The sequence below is a fragment of the Neoarius graeffei genome, chromosome 10 (assembly GCF_027579695.1).
Source record: "Neoarius graeffei isolate fNeoGra1 chromosome 10, fNeoGra1.pri, whole genome shotgun sequence".
NCBI classification, from domain to species: Eukaryota; Metazoa; Chordata; class Actinopteri; order Siluriformes; family Ariidae; genus Neoarius; species Neoarius graeffei.
The window spans coordinates 18,208,813-18,232,426 of NC_083578.1; the positions used below are offsets into that span (position 1 = coordinate 18,208,813).

The 23,614-nt window shown below is 41.9% G+C and overlaps 1 protein-coding gene across 10 annotated transcripts in view; it reads right to left on the bottom strand.

Moving 5' to 3' along the window:
* Window positions 1-85: 85 nt before the first annotated feature.
* Window positions 86-23,614, bottom strand: part of mfsd2al2 (major facilitator superfamily domain containing 2a-like 2) — a 35,329-nt gene continuing 11,800 nt past the window's right edge. For 4 of the 10 annotated variants that reach the window (XM_060931417.1, XM_060931413.1, XM_060931420.1 and 1 more), the window contains 14 exons: window positions 23,519-23,597; window positions 23,200-23,363; window positions 21,113-21,203; window positions 20,809-20,930; window positions 16,480-16,563; window positions 12,061-12,144; window positions 11,731-11,843; window positions 11,197-11,340; window positions 10,732-10,908; window positions 2,056-2,138; window positions 1,769-1,816; window positions 1,065-1,177; window positions 767-941; window positions 86-433 (listed from right to left, as the gene is read on the bottom strand). In XM_060931417.1, the coding sequence (XP_060787400.1) occupies window positions 813-941; window positions 1,065-1,177; window positions 1,769-1,816; window positions 2,056-2,138; window positions 10,732-10,908; window positions 11,197-11,340; window positions 11,731-11,843; window positions 12,061-12,144; window positions 16,480-16,563; window positions 20,809-20,930; window positions 21,113-21,203; window positions 23,200-23,363; window positions 23,519-23,597 (1,431 nt within the window). In that variant the 3' untranslated portion in view covers window positions 86-433; window positions 767-812. Of the gene's footprint in view, window positions 434-766; window positions 942-1,064; window positions 1,178-1,768; window positions 1,817-2,055; window positions 2,196-5,905; window positions 8,390-10,731; window positions 10,909-11,196; window positions 11,341-11,730; window positions 11,844-12,060; window positions 12,145-15,676; window positions 15,820-16,479; window positions 16,564-20,808; window positions 20,931-21,112; window positions 21,204-23,199; window positions 23,364-23,518; window positions 23,598-23,614 lie in introns of those variants that run through there. The other 6 variants (XM_060931414.1, XM_060931416.1, XR_009655491.1 and 3 more) reach the window with 6 other exon arrangements.

Here is a 23,614-nt window from a genome sequence, read left to right on the forward strand (position 1 = left end):
CTGTCAAATTCAACATGGTTTGCAGATCACAATCGCAAAGACGGTCGAAGTGTCTTCCACCATTAATGAAGTCAAAACAGACCCATTCTGTCTTTTTATAAACAATGTTTATTTTCAAGTAGTTTAACATTTCATAATTAGCCAAATTTCCCCACCAGAGTACAGACAACCAGCTCAGCCAAAGCCCTGTTGAAGTGAATGTGTTTACAGAACTCAAATAAAAAAAAAAAAGCAGGAAAAAAAAGAGGGAGTTTTATATAGTGAGCATCCAGGGGGTGAGAGCATATTGATGAACATGTTCAACAGGAAAGGAATAAAACGGTAACAAAATATACAAATGGATGACAGAGCTAAGCTAAGTGGTGTAGCTAACAACACTAGCCCCTTTCAAGGATCACGTGCAGGAGGCCATGTTCCCCAAAAAAAGGTTGACCTGCAAAACAAAATAGGGATGCAAGGGGCAGTTTTAGAAGACGCATCAATAAAGATTAGCCAGTCTAATCCAAGAGCTTGTTAAAGTAAACCCAAAAGCTTAGCTAAGCTGCAAGATACTCGTAATCTCCCTCTCGTAGATTAACGCTCAGATAAATGAAGCAAAATGCAGGACCATGCAAGCAAGATCAACCCATAACTGCTCACTTTTCTCCATTAATCCTACTGATACTGACTAGCTAAACCGAAACAGACCACCAGTTTTGCAACATAAATTATACTTAAGGAAAAAAAAAAAAAGTTGCAATGCATTACCAGGTGGTCTCAAACTCACCCTGAAAGTATGAATAGGGAAAAACCTGAGAAGAACTGCAGCGCTGTTACTCCAAGCCAAGAAGCTCGACGTCGAATATAAGGGTGGCGTTGGGAGGGATGATGCCGGGGTGGCCTTTGGGCCCATAGGCAAAGTCAGAGGTACAAGTCAGCTTGGCACGCTGGCCGACACTCATCTGCAAAACATGGAAGTGCTCAGTGTGTAAAGAACAAGGAAATGGTTCTTCTTGGTTTGATTAGAAGGATTATAAAGCAACACTGCAATTCAAAACATGGCCATAATGTTTAACCGCCTGTACCTGGGCTACTCCTTCATCCCAGCCACGGATAACTTCCTGCTTGCCGATCTTGAATTTGAAGGGCTTGCCCCGGTTCCGAGACGAGTCGAACGTGACGCCGTTTGTCAGAGATCCTGATGTGCAACAACAACAACGTTTTAAATCAAGTCAACCGATCATTCGAAGTCAGAACTCACGTTATGCCACGCCATAACGACACCGGAACAGAGCGCGAGACTGAAATGTGTCAAAGGAAGTGCTAATAACTAATCCTAGGCGGTTACACACACACACACACACCTTTCTTTCTTTTTCTTCCACACAAAATAAAAGTGTTTGACCTACGATCATTTTGTTCTTAAAGCAAAACGAGCTCGCCATAAAAAAAAGGGTTTATTCCTCGTCGAAATATGAAATAAACAAACCGTTTAAACTTTAAAAAATGACCCGCCATCAGATTTTCCTTTTAATTCCAATAAAGTCCAACACCAGCCTAATATCACATTAAATCCCCACGATATCCTTGACCAAAATGTTCATACCCTGTAAAATTCGGCCTATTGTGAATGCAGCATCCTGTCTGAATTAGCAACAAGGCTAACGGAATTTTCACTAGAAGTTCATGTTCTCAAGCCGACATTTGACGCCACTTAGGTGGTCTTTTTTTTTTTTTAAATAAACAATCCCCCTTACTCATTTATTATTCATTTAAAATAAATACTCACCAACGTAGTGCACGACGCACGTCTGTCCTTTTTTAGGGAAAGTGCTTCCTGAAAAAGAAAGGATTGATTTAAGGAAAATGAGTCTCCGTGCTAATTCCAGTCTGTTCTTGCTAGCTAGCTAGCTAGCAAGCTAGGCGTTAGCCATCCGGCTAATGTTAAAGCAGTCGAGGTGAAGAAAAACCCTCAGAGGACAAAAACAACCGGACAAAAATAGGCGTAAATAATAAAGTATACGTGTATAATGCGGTTTCAGAACGAAATGAGGACACATTGATGGTTCTTTTTACCGTCTCCAGGTGTTATCGTTTCGACCTCGACTCCCATCCTGGCGCGGTGTTTATTGGTCTGGACTCTCGGCACAAAATGCGCTCTGTAATCAAGATTCGAGATATAAAGGTCCTCTCTCGCTTATAGCCATCTGCCGCCCCTAGTGGACGAAAAGGGAACTTAATTTCCCATTAAAATAACGAGTAAACAAAACAATAAATGTGCAGTCAGTCACACGCCTTGATTTAATTACTATCCTTCTTTTCAAGCTCACAGAAGAGGAGGGATTAATCCTGCATCAGATAGAACTGTAGGCTTCTGTAAAACAGCACTTGATTTAAGGGAGTGTGTGTAATCCAAGACAAATTCCCTCTGGGAGGGGGAGGAATCAATAAAAAGTAGTACACTCATCCTTCCATCCTATATAGCCAAAAGTGTATGGACACCTGACCTTCACCCATATTCACTTTTATTTGTATAGAGCTTTTAGCAATGGAAAATCTCACAAACACATGTTTTACATACAACCCCGATTCCAAAAAAGTTGGGACAAAGTCCCATCATTATCTCTAGCCGCTTTATCCTTCTACAGGGTCGCAGGCAAGCTGGAGCCTATCCCAGCTGACTACGGGCGAAAGGCGGGGTACACCCTGGACAAGTCGCCAGGTCATCACAGGGCTGACACATAGACACAGACAACCATTCACACTCACACCTACGGTCAATTTAGAGTCACCAGTTAACCTAACCTGCAGGTCTTTGGACTGTGGGGGAAACCGGAGCACCCGGAGGAAACCCACGCGGACACGGGGAGAACATGCAAACTCCACACAGAAAGGCCCTCGCCGGCCCCAGGGCTCGAACCCAGGACCTTCTTGCTGTGAGGCGACAGCGCTAACCACTACACCACCGTGCCGCCGTTGGGACAAAGTACAAATTGTAAATAAAAACGGAATGCAATACTTTACAAATCTCAAAAACTGATATTGTATTCACCATAGAACATAGACAACATATCAAATGTCGAAAGTGAGACATTTTGAAATTTCATGACAGCAACACATCTCAAAAAAGTTGGGACAGGGGCAATAAGAGGCTGGAAAAGTTAAAGGTACAAAAAAGGAACAGCTGGAGGACCAAATTGCAACTCATTAGGTCAATTGGCAATAGGTCATTAACACGACTGGGTATAAAAAGAGCATCTTGGAGTGGCAGCGGCTCTCAGAAGTAAAGATGGGAAGAGGATCACCAATCCCCCTAATTCTGCGCCGACAAATAGTGGAGCGATATCAGAAAGGAGTTCGACAGTGTAAAATTGCAAAGAGTTTGAACATATCATCATCTACAGTGCATAATATCATCAAAAGATTCAGAGAATCTGGAAGAATCACTGTGCGTAAGGGTCAAGGCTGGAAAACCGTACTGGGTGCCCGTGATCTTCGGGCCCTTAGACGGTACTGCATCACATACAGGCATGCTTCTGTATTGGAAATCACAAAATGGGCTCAGGAACATTTCCAGAGAACATTATCTGTGAACACAATTCACCGTGCCATCCGCCGTTGCCAGCTAAAACTCTATAGTTCAAAGAAGAAGCCGTATCTAAACATGATCCAGAAGTGCAGACGTCTTCTCTGGGCCAAGGCTCATTTAAAATGGACTGTGGCAAAGTGGAAAACTGTTCTGTGGTCAGACAAATCAAAATTTGAAGTTCTTAATGGAAATCAGGGATGCCGTGTCATTCGGACTAAAGAGGAGAAGGACGACCCAAGTTGTTATCAGCGCTCAGTTCAGAAGCCTGCATCTCTGATGGTATGGGGTTGCATTAGTGCGTGTGGCATGGGCAGCTTACACATCTGGAAAGGCACCATCAATGCTGAAAGGTATATCCAGGTTCTAGAGCAACATATGCTCCCATCCAGACGACGTCTCTTTCAGGGAAGACCTTGCATTTTCCAACATGACAATGCCAAACCACAGACTGCATCATGGCTGCGTAGAAGAAGGGTCCGGGTACTGAACTGGCCAGCCTGCAGTCCAGATCTTTCACCCATAGAAAACATTCGGCACATCATAAAATGGAAGATATGACAAAAAAAGACCTAAGACAGTTGAGCAACTAGAATCCTACATTAGACAAGAATGGGTTAACATTCCTCTCCCTAAACTTGAGCAACTTGTCTCCTCAGTCCCCAGACGTTTACAGACTGTTGTAAAGAGAAAAGGGGATGTCTCACAGTGGTAAACAAGGCCTTGTCCCAACTTTTTTTGAGATGTGTTGTCATGAAATTTAAAATCACCTAATTTTTCTCTTTAAATGATACATTTACTCAGTTTAAACATTTGATATGTTATCTATGTTCTATTCTGAATAAAATATGGAATTTTGAAACTTCCACATCATTGCATTCCGTTTTTATTTACAATTTGTTCTTTGTCCCAACTTTTTTGGAATCGGGGTTGTATATGAATTTATCCCTAATGAGCAAGCCAGAGGTGATGGTGAGGAGTAAAAAAATCCCTGAGATGGTGGCATGAGAAAGAAACCTTCAGGGGAAGCCATGGCCTAAAGGTTAAAGAAGCAGCTTTGAGATCTAAAGGTCACCGGTTTGATTCCCTGGACCAGCAGGAATGGCTGAAGTGTGTTTGAGCAATGCACCTAATCCTCAAATGCTCCCAGGCTGCTCTGGGTATGTTGTACATCGCTCTGGATAAGAGTGTCTGTTAAATGCCAAATACTATCTTACTACTCAAAAAGGGACCCATCCTCTTCTGGGCAACACCAGATAGTGTGATAACTCAGTTGGTCAAGTTCAATGTTTGAACTGATAATCACATCAGTTTTTCTCTGGCTAATCAGACACAAGGCACACCACCACTCTTGCCAGAGCAGTTGGGGGTTAGGTGCCTTGCTCAAGGGCACTTAAGCCAATCCTGCTGGTCCAGGGAATCAAACCAGCAACCTTTTGGTCCCAAAGTTGTTTCTCTAACCATTAGTCTATGGCTTCCCCCTAGTGTGACACCTGCTGGCTGTGGTTTGTTTACACTTGATACTAAAGCTTTTAGCGTCCTAGCAATCATTGCAAAGACGCATACAAAAATCCCAGAAATCCCTACTTACCCAGGCAAAAATGAGACAAGATTTATCTTGTAGTGTCCTGATCCCCAGATCTTTAACCCAGCCACATATAAAAAGTTGTACGGCTCCATACTCTTCCAGGTTTTCATCTGTTTGTCCATATGGAACGATGTCTGCAGCACCAGGTAGCTTGAGATTTCGAGAACTCAACGGATGGATAATTTTCCAACTCATAATGAATAAAGTTATTCATTCATTCAAAGATAAGTTGATCAGCAGAGCTGGTGGGGTCGTGCATGTACAGATACAAATAATTACAAATACAAAAGACTAAAAACACACACAATCTTTTAAAAAAAACCTTAAACTCTTGATTATCTGTTAATCATCTTCACATTAAGTCAATTAATAGTATGCATAACTATTGTCTTTGTATTTAGTTATGGCTACAATAGGATCAAAAATTTATTCTACTAAATGTCAAATTTAGCTAGTAAATTTCTTTCATCGGAAAAATCCTTCTCTGTTAGCATGTAAGGATCTAGCCCATTGAGTGGTTTCTATATCCACTTATTTTGAGTGTACTTCTTGGTTTTAATAACTTGCTTGTTTGCTGAACACAAACATGGTTCTAACACAAGTCAGTTAACACAACCTCTTGTGTTAATGGACCAGACTCCACTTTTGGATCATTAATATACCTTTTGACTGAGAATGCCCTGCATGTGTGGTTTGGCTTCTGGTACATCCATACAGTTTTAAATACAATATCTACAATTAAAAAAAAAAAAAAGTTTTTATTGCATTTATTTAATTCCTGGGCTCCCATCTGTAACAGGACGTAATGTTGCATCTCATTAATACACTTTACAATAGATTATTAGATTCGAATAGAATAGATGAGCCAGGGCTGCGTTAACCCTTGTCGAGGCCCTGGGCAGACCCCCCCCCGAGGCCCCACCCCTGCCTGTTGTCAACTGCGCTCAGCAAATTCACCCCCTCAGACGTGTCTGTCTAAAGAAACTTAAATAATGACAGTGGCACAATCAGAAATTGTGCCACTGTCGAAATTGAACGATAAGACTTTATATCCATCAACACCTATTTAATCGAGAAAAAGCAATGGTGAAATAGGCAATTGCATGGTGAAAAAATCCATCAGACATCACGGTTAACAAGTCTGGCTAACTAAAGCTTAGCCTCAAGAAGCCTTTGAATGAGTGAGTCAATGAACAACATGTCAAGAATATAACCTCGGCCTACAACAGTTTCTTTAGTATTCAGAACAAGAACATTCATTTGGTATATAACCGTTCGTTTTCATTTTGGAATCCAGGCGACTTTTAACTTGTGAAAACAAAGAGCGATAACAAAGAAAGAAAAATATCTTGCTTCTCAGAAATAAATCTCAAAATGTTAGGCTATGTGAAACATTTCATCCTTTCACACACGTAATGTCCCAAACAGCAGTGGCACACAGCTTTGCGCATTCAGTTTGACAGCCATGGGTCAACTTACAAGGGCACTTTCCTACTTTTCTGGAAAGCGAAGTCATTAATTAAATCATTGAACTCAAGCTGGCGTAGCGTGTGAAGACATGGTGGACAGTGATCATATTGACAGTGACAGGTGATTTATGCGACAGGACAAGGTGGGCTTCCTTATGGGTGGCGAAATGCATCAAAAATGTTATCAATATGATCAAAACATCTGAAAATATCGTTTCATATTTTCCGATCTGGGGCGGCATGGTGGTGTAGTGGTTAGCGCTGTCGCCTCACAGCAAGAGCAAGAAGGACCGGGTTCGAGCCCCGTGGCCGGCGAGGGCCTTTCTGTGTGGAGTTTGCATGTTCTCCCCGTGTCCGCGTGGGTTTCCTCCGGGTGCTCCGGTTTCCCCCACAGTCCAAAGACATGCAGGTTAGGTTAACTGGTGACTCTAAATTGACCGTAGGTGTGAATGGTTGTCTGTGTCTATGTGTCAGCCCTGTGATGACCTGGCGACTTGTCCAGGGTGTACCCCGCCTTTCGCCTGTAGTCAGCTGGGATAGGCTCCAGCTTGCCTGCGACCCTGTAGAACAGGATAAAGCGGCTAGAGATGAGATGAGTGAGATTTTCCGATCTCGCTGCCTCCTAGGCCCCCTAGTGGCCGAGGCCCTGGGCAGCTGCCCATGAAGCCCATTAGGATAACGCGTCCTTGAGATGAGCCAAAATAATTAGGGATCTTTTTTAATGGTCCCTGACTCGTTACAAGTATGAATAAGTGGGCCTTAAAGTAGAAAAAGGTTGAGAACCCCTGACTTAAGCAAAACTGCACAACTAAGAGTGCTGTTGTCCTGAATATCGGCACAGCTGTAGGTAATCATGGCCATGCCGATATTCAATACAACAGCAAAACTGCAAGTGTGATATCGCTTTTTTTACAACAGTTCTTTAAACAAGAAATTAGAGTAACCGATATTTCAGAAACAATCTGGCCAAATGTATTTTGTTTATTTTTGTTCTGTCAGTGAAAATAGTTCCTAAAGAAGCCACAGCTGGATAGAGCGTTATGTGTTGCCATGCCAAGAACAGGAATCTGAGGCTAGTGGGCACTGGCTCACTGACACTGACTGTTAAAGATTGGAAAAACATCAGCTGGTCTGCCACAGAGTTGGTTGCTTGGATAATTACATGAATGAGCAGGTATGTAAGTGTTCCTAATATAGTGGCCAGTGGGTGTACATACAATTCTTAAAATTTTGCAATACTATTTACAGAAATTGTTGCATGCATATACATATAATAAATGGATGCTGAATATAATTGTGACTGAATTAAACTCTGATATCTAGAGCACTGACTAAAAGCCCAATCTAAGTTTGAAAATGATTAGTCACTGTAAGTTCACAAAAAGATCACCTTCCTGTCAACAAATCACTCATCTTTACACCCATGTAATGACTTCTCTCTTAGAACACGTCTCATCATTTGTCAGTGAAGATTGGTGCGTGTTAATCTGAGATACAGGCAAGTTGCTTTTTGACCTCCATTTTGGTTTATAAAATGGCAGCTCAGAAGTACAGTGTAATCTAGCATTATGAGTGGGAGGGCTTGTGCTTGCAATACAGTGCATCTGCACAGATGTTGAAGGAAAAGCTTTCAGCTGGGAAGAAGAATCTCTCACTTTGGATGAGGAAGAAGATACTGTGCTAGTCTTTGATTGAAAGCTGCTCCTCCTAGATATGCGTTGCTGTAGTCGGACGTCTTTTTTATTTGGAAGCATCTGGGAATTGACTCTGCGTAGACAAGAAACAACCACTAAGAACTTAAGAGCTCTCTTTTCAGCCGAAATAAAGACACATAGGTATTGAAATCTGACAAATCTAATATCCACCACATTGAATTAGTCAATCACATATTTGTTGCTGTAGCTGTTCTACAATTGTATAATTCGTCCTTTTCGGTGTGGTGTGCGCTTTTGCACAGGATGGTGTGATGCGTCTAGTGCAGTAGTGTAGCATAAAGCAGATAGCGCTTGTACCCTCTTGCCTTCCGCTGCTGCCACTGTCTAGCCAAGGCTTTGCCCAGGTGAAAAGGGAGCAAAGCCGAGTGCATAAGTCTCATCTGACAGCACATAGCCTCTCCACTGCCAAGACTCCTGCTGTGCCTCTTCGTGGCACCACAAATCAACTGGGTACCTTGTAGCCCAAGGTTAAACAGCAGGGGGTCTTGGAGGAGCTTGCCCCCAGAGATGTGTGGCACAGGCCCAACTGTGTATAGACATGTCCTGGCCCTCACCAACCAAGCCCCAATTGTGGGTTAAATAGCTGGACAGATGGAGTTCACATCCCAGAAAGACCATCATCTATGGGAGTACACACAGACAAAATAATCCAGAGTGGATCATGTCTGTGAATATTCTCATTCATCCAAGTCATATTAACCTCATGAAAACTGAATCAAACGTAACTGGACTTGGTTTTAAGTCTTTGAAGATGTTTCACCTTTCATCCAAGAGGCTTCTTCAGTTCACTTCACTTCATCAGCTTGTCTGACTAGACTGGACTAGTCTGACCAGCTGGTGTGATAGGTATTAAAATAGGATATGATTAAAGAAACCATTTTTAAGAAGAAATGACCATCTAATATCCACCACCATTTGTTCACAAATGGCCTCATGTGACTCCAGCATCTCTAACGACCTCAAATGATAGTCATTACAACAGAATGGAGCGCAAACAAAGTTGACTCCAAAGACTTAATCACACCCTGGAGCACTAAAGAAACAATGACTTCAGTGGCGTTGATAATGACGCCACAGAAATTAAATACCTGGGTACTCGCACCAGCTGGTCAGACTAGCCCAGTCTAGTCAGACAAGCTGATGAAGTAAACTGAAGAAGCCTCTTGGATGAGAGGTGAAACGTCTTCAAAGACTTAAAACCAAGTCCAGTTGCGTTTGATTCAATTTTCTTGAGGCTAGAGTGGATCACCGATAAGTGGCGAGATGTCAAAACTGACTCCTATCCAGTGTTTCCTGCAGCAAACCTGGAGCCAGATTTATTGCTTGGCTCTCCTCTGGGCAATAAGTGAAGCTGAGAGGGAACCTAGATATAACAAGCCCAGGCATGATTCTGGAGAGGTTTCCAGAATCATCACGATCTTTTATCTCTAAAGATGATCAACATCCTTTTCAGAAATGGGACCGCACCCCCCAGATGAATTTGTGCTCATTTGTTACCAGTAACCACAATTATTTTTGTCATGCTCCAGGGTTGGAAAGTTGTCAAAACTCCAAAAAGTAGTTTTGCTAAGATTTCCGCTTGTGCTTGCCTCATCCCAAGACCTTTATTTTTACAAGCTGTAGTTGCGCACACATTCTAAACATTGACAATTCAGCAAGTGTCCTTAGTAAACATCCCTTATGAATGACTTTCAGATAACTTTTTTTTTTTTTTTTTTTTTGGGGGGGGGATTCTTGTGTGGTGTAGCCACATGTACTGTATAGCACACATACTATATTAAATTGAGATTAGGTATAAAATTGTACCCTTAACAATGCAGTTCTTTATGATGTCAAACTGAATTGTTACATATAACCAGCTGTCAAGCTAAATAACAGCAGCCTTGGCAGCATAAATCTAAATTTATGGTAGCTGGCTAATTTTAACCATTACACAATGAAAACCGTAATACATTTTTAGTTAAGCTTTGGGAGCCATGACCTAATGGTTAGAGAAGCAGCTTTGGGACCAAAAGGCTGCCGGGTTGATTCCCTAGACCAGCAGGAATGGCTGAAGTGCACTTGAGCAAGTCACCTAACCCCCAACTGCTCCCCAGGCTGCTCTGGGTATGTTGTACATCGCTGTGGATAAGAGCATCTGCTAAATGCCATTAATGTAATGGAATGGAATGGAATGACTGGCATTCACATGAACAACATGCAGTGTGCGTGCGTGTCTGGATCCCTCCCCCTCAAAAAAACCTGTTTTAACTATAGTGCATGTTGATACCTAGCAGTATTTCTGTTCTGTCCATCACAGAGCCTTTTGTGTGTAGTCTGTATCTCTGTACCAGTATTTGAACATTTACATTCAAACCCTCTGTGATGTTGAAGCATGAATATAACCCATGTTACCTCGTTTGTTCCTGTTCTTGTTGGATCTGCTGCCGCTGCATTTCATTGATGGGGTAGAGCTGGAAGAAAATCAGACCCACCAGCAGTAGGACGATTGGAATCGGTGCCAAAAGCAGGCGTAATGCCAAGACAACTCCTCTGCTGTGGCTGCATGCTCCTGTTTTATAACCTGTCAGGCTTTGAGGATCAGAATGTGAAAATGTACTGCTGTAGTGTTTATACGGACCCACTCATGCAGACTTATGTAGTTCCCTACTTCCTACAAAGATAGTTTAGTAATTGTGGGGGAAATAAATAAATACAACCTGGAAGAAATCACATTTCTGTTTCTTGGATAGGAGGGAGTTCATTTGCATTACCTTAATAATCATAAAACTATGAAGGAACTGAGAAACATTGGTACACTTACGGTACTTGAGGCTCACCAAATGGATAAAGCTGCAGAGTGTGTGAGAGGTGACTCACTGTAGCGTCATGGTGGATATGCCAGCAGAGAGACCTCCTCCAAGCTTATTGCAGAAGCAGTAGCAGGAGAAAAACAGTGGCTCCATCGCCCTGCAGCAAGGGTTCGCAACCATGAACTCATCCACCACGTCTGGCAGCATGGACCTCACAAACATACACATGATTCATATTCATAAAGCCATCATTAGATAAAACCATTTTTTGTTAAACTGTGTCCAACTGCATGTTCATACTTTAGTCTTCAATTACATGAAACACTAATTAATTCAGTATTTATTAGTTGGGTAAAACCTCAAAAACAAGGCTTTCAGCTTCAGCTTTTTACCAAGCATTGAGAAATGCTTTACTGGATAATTATTTAAAATTTCCAAACTCCATTTTTATCAAGTCAAGGTAAGATCTATTCAATCAATTCAACAAGGCCCGAATGGAAGTGGTAAATGGTGGACACGATGCACTGCTGTTGAGTAATTCACTGCTCTGGTTAAAAAGAAATAAAGTAAGTCAACAGATCTCAGCTTTGGTTTTACACACCATGGTAACAAGAAGAGTGTAGCTACGCTGGTGCCAACCAGAACGCACATGAGCAGGTAGACGGGGAAGTTCTCAGAGACAGACACCAAGACTATCATAACAGGAATGAAAATCTGTTGAAAGACAAATAATTTAGGTACAGGCATATGACAAGCCAAACAGGAATGAATATATGAAACAGTATAATAAATCAATAAACATCACTTAACAGCAACACTGTTATTAACCATTTTGTCACTTTTTAATGATTATTCAACGGTAATTTGTCATTACTACGATTAACAAAACACGATTCGTCCACATCATCATAACCAAAGGGTTTGAACTCACAGGCAGGCCGATAAAGAGCGTACGCTTCTTTCCCAACCTCAATAGTATCATCTGCCACAAGGGTACTGAAAATGCAGCTGAAACCTAAACACCACAAAATTATACCACATAATGGTTACAATTTATCATCTTTTGGCTGCTCCCGTTAGGGGTCATAATAATCCGCGTATTTGATTTGGCATAGGTTTTCGCCCTTCCTGACGCAACCTTCCCCAATCTATCCAGGCTTGGGACTGGCACCAAGTATGCACTGGTTTGTACAATCCCAGTGGCTGGGTATTTTACCTAATCTGCACAACTTTGAACGGTGGGAGGAAACCCACACAGACACGGGGAGAACATACAAACTCCACACAGAAAGGCCCGTCAGCCATGAGGTTCGAACTCTGAACCTTCTCGCTGTGAGGCGACACCGCTAACCACCATAATGGTTAGTTTGGTGTACCGGTATAAATGGTTCCAATTTATCTCATCTCATTATCTCTAGCCGCTTTATCCTGTTCTACAGGGTCACAGGCAAGCTGGAGCCTATCCCAGCTGACTACGGGCGAAAGGCGGGGTACACCCTGGACAAGTCACCAGGTCATCACAGGACTGACACATAGACACAGACAACCATTCACACTCACATTCATACCTACGGTCAATTTAGAGTCACCAGTTAACCTAACCTGCATGTTTTTGGACTGTGGGGGAAACCGGAGCACCCGGAGGAAACCCACGCGGACACGGGGAGAACATGCAAACTCCACACAGAAAGGCCCTTGCCGGCCACAGGGCTCGAACCCGGACCTTCTTGCTGTGAGGCGACAGCGCTAACCCACTATACCACCGTGCCACCCGGTTCCAATTTATATTGTTTTCAATTTATTTTTCATGTTAACTCAATTGTATGCACTGTATCAACTGCTTCAGTTCAAACTATTTGAATATCCTTTACATGCTGTAGGTATCATGCCGCCATTTTGTCTCTAAGAACTACAAGTCCCAGTCCTCTTCCGCGTGACCTACGTCACGCGTGGGCGGGATCATCTACGTCAGTCCGCCATCCGCACATAAGTCCAAGCGGAAGCTCCGCTCTTGGTCTCTCGCGTCCGGTTTCCGAGGAGTCTAGACGCATAAAGAGATGCTCTCAAACCCGAAAACACTTCTTTCTTGCAAGATTCACCATCCAGCGCGTTCTGTGCCTAACCACTGGCCAAGGTAAAAGTCCAGAATAGCGCGATCTTTAAACTCAACCTGAGTTACAACCGGTTTATTCGTATTAGAAGTGACGTCACGACTGCAGCCCAGGCAGTTAAAAGTTAAGAAGCAATTGAATCCTTTTTAACTCAAAAGCGCTGTGCATCTTATTCTGATCAGAGACTTTTCCTCTCGAACGCTGAGGTTCGGACCAAGAATCCTCTGCTTTCTACGGGAACCACCCAAGTGCTCCGCCGGACCCGAAAGTTCTCTACGCCTCCATCACGAGCGGCTCACGTGCTCCCAACGGCGAGGCCCGAAACTACACCGGCGAATATTTCTTCATATCTTGCTAAAGGCAGGATTAAGTAAGATTTTGGCATTTGGGCAAAATTAAGATAGTCTTAGGAATTTGCTTTTATTGGAATAGTGTGAATCTAAACCCAGGTTTATCTGTTACACTGTTAGACACGCAGCGTGTTGATTTATTTTGGTTCTATGTTCTCTCAATTGTTTAATAGATAGGCTGTGCATGCTCCTCTCTGACTAACACTTTAATTTCCTTATCATACATTTTGACCTTATCAAGGTTTCAGTGAGTTTGGTAATGTTATGAGTGTGGAATCTTTTTGTTACTGAGAAAACACATGCTCAACAGGCCTGACCAGGCCTGATACACTTTAGATAGCTTCCCTTTGTCTTTAGCAACACGTGCTCAGTAGGCCTCACCAGGCCTAACAAACACACTTTAGCTAGGCCATAGGGCCTTTCACAAACACACACTAGCAATACAAGGCTAATCTAGGCCTCCACCACGTGTAGTTAGCTACACGAGGCTAAACACATGGTCAAGTCCTTCCCACACACACACACAAGCACACATGAGCAACAGAGCTAATCCTTTGTTCTATTTAGATAACATTCCTTTGTTTTAGCTAGCAACAAGCTAGGCCATACACACACACACACACACACACACACACACACCATATCATATTTGTATATATTGATTATCCATTTTTATCTTTGTATAATAAATTCATTTATTATCAAAGCTGTGTGTATTCATCTTGTTGGTGTGAACAATATCTGAAGTCCCCAATCTCTCAAAGAATTCAAAAAGGGTGCAGATTTATGTAATATAGTAAGTGACCAATAATAATTTGGAAATATACCATAATCTAGCTGTTTGGTAATTTATCCAGGATTAATGGTATGATTCACTAAATGATTCACTAAATGATTCACTGAACGATTCACTGAACGATTCACTTCAAATGAGACTGATTCTATGGTATGATTCAATTCAAAGGAGTCAAAGTAAACGATTCAATGGGATTGATTCATTTTAATTATTAACCTTCAAATTTAATGGGACTGATTTAATGAGATTGATCACTTAATTTCAATAATTAACTGATTGCACCCACAATGCAAAGAAGGAAAGACGATGGACAACTATTCAATATGGAAATAATTAAATGTTATGTAATTATTCCTAGTCTTAAGACATTGTCCACAGCTGTATGGATTTCTGTGATGAAATAGAACTACACGCCTCACCACACCACCAATTTGGTTTCTGAACTTTCTGTACTTTTATATGTATTTTGTGTTTGTGATGTATGAGTATAATGTCTGCATGTTCTGTGATGTTGTATTGTTTGTTTTATTGTTGTTTGGTTTATGATACCTGTCTTAGAACAACGGATGAAATTTAGCAATTATGCTAACTCCGGCATATTTATATTGATGTTTTTTACTGATGTACTGATTAATGTGCAATGTCCTAATCAAATAAATGGAATGAAATGAAAGCTATCTAGTTACTCAACCGCCCCATAGCAACTCTTACTGAACCACCTCAAACATTTTTTGCATTGCACACTGACACCGTGTTGTGTCTAGAGCACTGACTGATCCTGCTCCATTTTTTGTTTGTTGCATAGTGGTGTTGTGGCTGCACTGGATATTTGAAGTACTATTTAAAATGTTGCACGCTGGCACCAAACTACTCATTAGTAATACATGTTTCTGATATCTTCAACTATCCTTTATAATATAACTGATGAAAGGACTACTGTTGTTAGCTGGTTATGCAGTATTTCTTTGCTAGAACATTAAGTTTTCATTAGATTTTCCAGGTTTTCAGCTCCCCAACAGATGGGTTCTACTTGGAAGCCTGTCAAAGGGAAAAACTTTCTCAACTCCGCAGTAATATTGAGATATCCCAGTAACGCTTATGTACATGATGCATTCCTTTCAGTACAACACACTACGGTACATCACTGCTAAGAAAGATCCATCACCCAAACAATATCTGATCAATCATAGTGATAGTTCTGTGGTGGTCCCTTTTCCAGTTATGTAGCTGGCAAACTGTTAGCAACAATTGGGCTATGTTCGATAATTACAATATATAGACTGTATTTACCAAATGACCTACATGGTAGGTGATAAAATGGTCATTGAGTGAGCAACAAGGTTGGTAGGTAACTGATTGAAGACATGACATTAAGGATTAGGCTTGGACTAAACTTCCGTTTCCAGTTGAAAGTACGTCGTGCGCATTTCTGGCTGCCGCTTCTCACTGGAGCTTTTTTATTTTATTTTCTCTCCTTTTTTATTTAAATTTTTTTCCTTTCTTTTTTCTGTGTTTGATGTTTGAGTGTTTTTGTCCGCCGGTTGTGGTGTAGCTCTGGACCCAGTTTTGGGCGTCAGTTCCCTCCAGGCCTTGGTTCGCTGTGGGTGATGCCTGTGCTCCCAGCTGTGGACTGCAGTGAGCTCGTTGCTCATTTTAACATTGTAGTTGTCCAGCACTCTGTGCTTTAATGCTTGGCGTGATGTCCCAAGCGATGTTGCTCGGTGGCATCGCAGCGGCTGTGCAGGCGGTTTGGGACATACCAGTGCTCTGTGTGGCGGTGCTTCTGTGCTTGCTTTGTGGATCCATGGTGTGGTGTTCGAGCGATGTTGCTGGCGGCATCACGGTGGCTGTGCTGGAGATGTGGGATTTGTTTTTGTGAGCCTTTTGGTGGGACTGTGGCTGCTACACCACTGGAATGATATCCTGACCTCTATTTGGTGGACTTTTTTCTTTTCTTTTTTCTGCCTATCATTGTAAAGCGACCATGAGTTTTGAGAAAGGCGCTATATAAATTGAACATATTAAATTTAACATGTTATTATTATTATTATTATTATTATTATTAAACTAAGAGAAATTCAGTGTTCACTCACCAGTATAGCCAACATGAGATATTGGAACCGAGCTCCCAATCCTGCCACATGGATGCAGAACAAAGCAAAGTTTCCTAAAGCCATCTGAAAGGTGACAGTTCCAATAAAAATTATGCTGTGTGTAATAATGCAGTTATTATTAAAAGTAATAATGAAAAGAAAATCTCTTATTTTGTGAAAAATAATCATTTTAAATGAAAAGATTCTAAAAACCAGGCTCCTGAATGGTGCAAAAGAAAAGCCTTCATTCCATCATCAGGAGATTGTAAATTTTGGCAAAATTGGTGATGCTTTGTGGGTGGGAGGGATGGCATTACTGCCTGTTCTGTCAATCATAAACACTAACCAATAAACGATCATCTGAGAGATTGTGCATGTGGAAGAGGGTGGATAGTGCTTTCCTTACTTGTGAATTGTACACATGGATAAAAGTACGTGTTGGTAGCCGTCAGTGTTGTGGTCAAGTCACTAAACCTCGAGTCCAAGTCCAGTCTCATGTCCCCAGTGTTCAAGTAAAGTCATTAAAGAAAACTGAGTTGAGTCCGAGTCGAGTCCGCTATTGATCCGAGTCGAGGCCGAGAACAAATAAAAACTAGAAAAGCACTCGGAGAGCGCAGACCTCCGCCAAGAATCCTTTAAAAAAAAAATCTGGGATCCAGAAGGTGATCCGGATCACCGCCAAAATTTAATGGATTGTTACTTGTGCCCAGTCACACCTCTGGAAAAAATTTCAGAGCAATCCGTTCATTACTCTTTCCGTAATGTTGCTAACAGACAAACTAACAAACAAACAAACGCTACCAAAAACATAACCTCCTTGGTGGAGGTAATAATAATAACTACTGTAGAATGCGTTTCCAGAGAAAATGCGAAAGTGTGCTTGCTCAGGTGTGCCGCCATGGCAACCCGGCAAGAGAGGCGACCGCACGCCCACACGACAAGTTTTGTGTCAACACGCGAAAGTTTGGCCAAGACACAAGGCGGATTCTCATACGGAGATGACAGGCTGGCAAGGTTCTTTACAGGGACATCCCAGAGCATCACTAACATGAAAATGTAGATGTAATTCTAAATCCGTAGAGAGATATGACCTAAAACACGTTTTTGCTCATTGTGGCGCCCCCTAGTGGCCAAATGACACCAAATTTGATGAGGGTACATGAACTGGTGCCAAAAGTCATCTCAACAAATATGGCCTTGATACGTCAAAGCGTTTCTGAGATATGAGCCAAAATACGTTTTTGCTAATTGTGACGCCCCCTAGTGGCCAAATGACACATTTGATGAGGGTAGTTTGGATGGTGTCTAAAGTCATGCCACTAAATATGGTCTTGATATGTCAAAGCGTTTCCGTGATATGAGCTCACTTCCTGTTTGGTGGCTTCGCCATCGATTTTGATTGGCTGCCACGGGTGAACGCTTCAACATATGAGAGCGAAACGAATATCATTCATTAGGCGTGGACTGGAGATCATGTGTGCCAAGTTTCGTGATGATCGGACAAAAGATGCGGCCAGGGTCACTCTACCTTCACTTTGGACAAAATTCAAAATGGCGGAAAATCTAATTATGCGGAGAATGACGTCATAGGGTGCGTTGGAATCGTCTAGCTCCAAGGATTCCAACGGCACCAGACTTATGAAAATCGGACATATGGATCAAAAGTTACGTGCATGAACGCATGCAAGACTGATCAGTTGGTGGCGCTAGAGCGTGAGATGTACCAGCATGAAACTTGATGAAATCAATCAGGGTCCACTCCTCTATCAGTGTACCAAGTTTCATGACTTTATACCTTACAGTTTGGCCTACAGAAGGAAAAACCTGTTTTTTGCGTCGCGCGCCCATTCATTTCAATGGGGAAAAATTAATCCTTTAAAAAAATCCGGGATCCAGAAGGTGCTCCGGATCACCGCCAAAATTTAATGGATTGTTACTTGTGCCCAGTCACATCTCTGGAAAAAATTTCAGAGCAATCCATTCATTACTTTTTCCGTAATGTTGCTAAAAGACAAACCAACCAACCAACCAACAAACAAACAAATGCTACCGAAAACATAACCTCCTTGGCGGAGGTAATGAACTGCTGTGTGTTCCATACTCGTATGTAGAAGAACTTTCAAGGAGATGACAGGGACAACCTCGAACTTCAATTGTCATTTGGCAAGACTCCACCCAGAGAAGGAAGTGACATGCTTTGTTCATTGCTCTGTTGATAGCAGGGCTTGCTTGCTGAGCAATGAACTACAGTGGTGCTTGAAAGTTTGTGAACCCTTTATATGATTAGCATGATATTTCATCAAGACGAATACAAACTACCACTCGGCTCAAGGTGTGTGAACCTATTTGCTTGCCTTGAAGTACAGTGGTGCTTGAAAGTTTGTGAACCCTTTAGAATTTTCTATATTTCTGCACAAGTATGACCTAAAGCATCATCAGATTTTCACACAAGTCCTAAAAGTAGATAAAGAGAACCCAGTTAAACAAATGAGACAAAAATATTATACTTGGTCATTTATTTATTGAGGAAAATGATCCAATATTACACATCTGTGAGTGGCAAAAGTATGTGAACCTCTAGGATTAGCAGTTAATTTGAAGGTGAAATTAGAGTCAGGTGTTTTCAATCAATAGGATGACAATCAGGTGTGAGTGGGCACCCTGTTTTATTTAAAGAACAGGGATCTATCAAAGTCTGATCTTCACAACACGTTTGTGGAAGTGTATCATGGCACAAACAAAGGAGATTTGAAAACCTCAGAAAACGCGTTGTTGATGCTTATCAGGCTGGAAAAGGTTACAAAACCATCTCTAAAGAGTTTGGACTCCACCAATCCACAGTCAGGCAGATTGTGTACAAATGGAGGAAATTCAAGACCATTGTTATCCTCCCCAGGAGTGGTCGACCAACAAAGATCACTCCAAGAGCAAGGCGTGTAATAGTCAGCGAGGTCACAAAGGACCCCAGGGTAACTTCCAAGCAACTGAAGGCTTCTCTCACACTGGCTAATGTTCATGAGTCCACCATCAGGAGAACACTGAACAACAAATGGTGTGCGTGGCAGGGTTGCAAGGAGAAAGCCACTGCTCTCCAAAAAGAACATTGCTGCTTGTCTGCAGTTTGCTAAAGATCACGTGGACAAGCCAGAAGGCTATTGGAAAAATGTTTCATGGACAGAGGAGACCAAAATAGAACTTTTTGGTTTAAATGAGAAGCGTTATGTTTGGAGAAAGGAAAACACTGCATTCCAGCATAAGAACCTTATCCCATCTGTGAAACATGGTGGTGGTCGTATCATGGTTTGGGCCTGTTTTGCTGCATCTGGGCCAGGACGGCTTGCCATCATTGATGGAACAATGAATTCTGAATTATACCAGCAAATCCTAAAGGAAAATGTCAGGACATCTGTCCATGAACTGAATCTCAAGAGAAGGTGGGTCATGCAGCAAGACAACGACCCTAAGCACACAAGTTGTTCCACCAAAGAATGGTTAAAGAAGAATAAAAGTTAAGGTTTTGAAATGGCCAAGTCAAAGTCCTGACCTTAATCCAATCGAAATGTTGTGGAAGGACCTGAAGCGAGCAGTTCATGTGAGGAAACCCACCAACATCGCAGAGTTGAAGCTGTTTTGTACGGAGGAATGGACTAAAATTCCTCCAAGCCGGTGTGCAGGACCGATCAACAGTTACCGGAAACGTTTAGTTGCAGTTATTGCTGCACAAGGGGGTCGCACCAGATACTGAAAGCAAAGGCTCACATACTTTTGCCACTCACAGATATGTAATATTGGATCATTTTCCTCACTAAATAAATGACCAAGTATAATATTTTTGTCTTGTTTGTTTAACTGGGTTCTCTTTATCTACTTTTAGGACTTGTGTGAAAATCTGATGTTTTAGGTCATATTTAAGCAGAAATATAGAAAATTCTAAAGGGTTCACAAACTTTCAAGCACCACTGTAGCTAGTGTTAATCCTCTCTCATGTTATTTGCCCTGTTGATAGTGAGCAGGGCTTGCTGAGCAATGACCAAGCTTTTTTATCTGTAGCCCATTAACTAAAACAGGGTAGTCAAGCAATAACATTAGTCCAATGCAGTAGCAGAGACAGTTTCACATAAAGGCAGCAACAGCCACTGTCAAATGGTACAACTGGAGTCTTGTTCTCGGACTCAACTTGAAATTTTCTTTAATGACTTTGACTTGACCACTGGGGACTCTAGGTTTAGTGACTTGACTACAACACTGACACAAACATCAGTAAAACTATTGCAAGATTTTATGAACTGCTACACTACTACTCTGATCTGCTTGTGCAGATACCCTGACCTGGAAAGCAAGAGAGGTGAACAGGAAGCCAAGCACCAGGCGCTGATACGAGACGTGACCAATCAGTTTCTTCAGATCAGCAAGGTATGACGAGTGCCTCTCCATCTGAACTCCTGCAGTCCCTGAAGGAGCAGAGTTTCCACAGGCAAAACAAGCATCCACCTTTAATCTAAACCGAAACAGCACTCACTGCAGGAAGTTTAAGGAGCTGGTTTGGTTGGTTTACATGACTACAGGAAAGAATTACCTGCAAGACGTCAGTGAGTAGCATGAAATACCTCAATGCTACGAATAGCACACTCACCACTTTGTTCTCTTACTCCCAGAAAAAGCACCATACAGCAGAGGAAGAAAAGGGCACCCAGGATCAGAGCTGAAGTCATGAATGCTGCTCGCTGCCGAGGAATACACACACTCACTTATTATACACAGAGTTGTTGGTTTATTAGGTAGCCAAATAGACTACATATAGACATTTTTATGCCTACAATTACTCGGTAGTCCATCTATTACTATGCACATTTTGTCCATGTGTGGAATGTGAACACCACTGAAGAAATATTACTTGGGTGGCGATTGATTTATAGCACAGAAGTGATAGACACGTTGGCACATTAGCTTTGCTAGGTGGGGGTGTGCGTGTGTGTTTACAACCAAAAATATCACTACAAGAAAAAAAAAGTGTATATATCTCATCTCATTATTTCAAGCCGCTTTATCCTGTTCTACAGGGTCGCAGGCAAGCTGGAGCCTATCCCAGCTGACTACGGGCGAAAGGCGGGGTACACCCTGGACAAGTCGCCAGGTCATCACAGGGCTGATACATAGACACAGACAACCATTCACACTCACACCTACGGTCAATTTAGAGTCACCAGTTAACCTAACCTGCATGTCTTTGGACTGTGGGGGAAACCGGAGCACCCAGAGGAAACCCACGCGGACACGGGGAGAACATGCAAACTCCACACAGAAAGGCCCTTGCCGGCCCCGGGGCTCGAACCCAGGACCTTCTTGCTGTGAGGCGACAGCGCTAACCACTACACCACCGTGCCGCCATATATATATATATATAAATATATATATATATATAAATATATATATAAAAACTATGAAAAAGATGAGTTCTAGTCTCATATACCATAGCATTTTTGAACACTCAATCCTGATTGGCAGGAAGGTGTTGATTTATTTTCTGTATACACACACACTCTAATAGCACATGTTAAACATATTTAAAAGCATGTGCAATTGTTAATATAGCGAATCTTATTGTGAGGAGATGTGATGTTTACCATTTTTGGAAGGAGTCTCCAGTTTCAGCATCAACAGCCAGAGATAAAACCATAACCAAGTTTTCAAAAGACAACAAAAACTAACGATGAATGGCTTTTCAGTTTTTGTATATCTCTGTAAAACAAGCTGCGTTTTTTTTTTTATTTTGTTTTCGTAAGAGGGAAATAAATGGAGACTGTTGAGGGAACAACTGTTTATATCTGCAATAACTTAGGATGCATGAGGAGCTAAATTGTTTAGGGGAAGTTCCACATCATTAAATGGACCTATAAGCAGAGAAAAACGTACATGTGACAAATTGCTGAAGGATGGGATGTGGTCTGACAAAAATGGATCTTCGAGGATTCTTTGACGAGTTGAAGGTTAGTTCCTGAGTAGTGTGGCTCTACATGGAATCCTGTCTGAGAAGGAAAACCTTTGGGTTCTTCCATGAAAGTTTTAAGGATTTTCTCAGAGAAGAACCGGAAGAACCCTTCTGGGTTCTTGATTTAACTTTTTTTTTTTGTTACACTCTGCATTAAAACAAGCAAAGAAATGTAGGGAAACTACCAGTGGGAGTGAGGAATGGTCATACGCTTCTCCCCAAATACCCCAAGCCCACTAAGAAACATGAATAATCTCCCTGCAATTTTTATTTGCAGCAGGTATGTTTGATTTGTATGCTAAAAAGACAAGGACCTACAGTACTTTTTACATTCTATAGTTAGCTATGAAGCATGCATAGATCTCGCATGTTGGTATGAGAGAAACCACATCAACCAGCAGGAAACTAAAGACAGACAGACACTGGCACTAATGAAAAGAGTAAAGCAACGTGAGCGACACAAGGTGTTGATCCATAATGGTACCTTTTAGTACCATAATGGACAAGGGGAAATGCTGTGAAAATAAAACTACCACCCAAATTATATAGTATCTGGTTAGTCTACTGTACAGTGGCAAATTTTACATAGCAACAGATGGGCTCTGATAAATGCCTCAGGTGCAACTGCACTATGTGATGTGTGACATTACAGTAGTCTAGTTATGTGAATGACCATGAATATGTTGCTTATTGTATGCTCTATGGTGTGATGGCATAACTACTGAACATACAGTGTTCTGTAGAGAAGTAATGGAGGGAGACGGGGTGCTGTATGTGAGCTTGTCGTCATCATCCGTATCCATGCAAGAGTTTTCTCTTTCTGTGTTGTACACTCTCAACACCTGCCCCTGCATCACAGCAGCCAGCAGCATTGACAACACCTCCGCACTCATTCCTAAGAGAGAGAGAGAGAGAGAGAGAGAAGGATGCAAGCTGATAAACTATGGAAAAATCATTCCTCTGTTAATCATTTCATTCCATCTGTTATCAGTTATCTTATCCCAACCTGGAACCCAGAACAGTACCACATGATGTAGGAAACGCTCTCACTGTATGCCGTGGCTGAATCTCTGTCTCTCTCACGTCCTCCCAGAAACATATTAAGTGACATATACGGGACATGATAGCACTGTGGAGACAATGGGA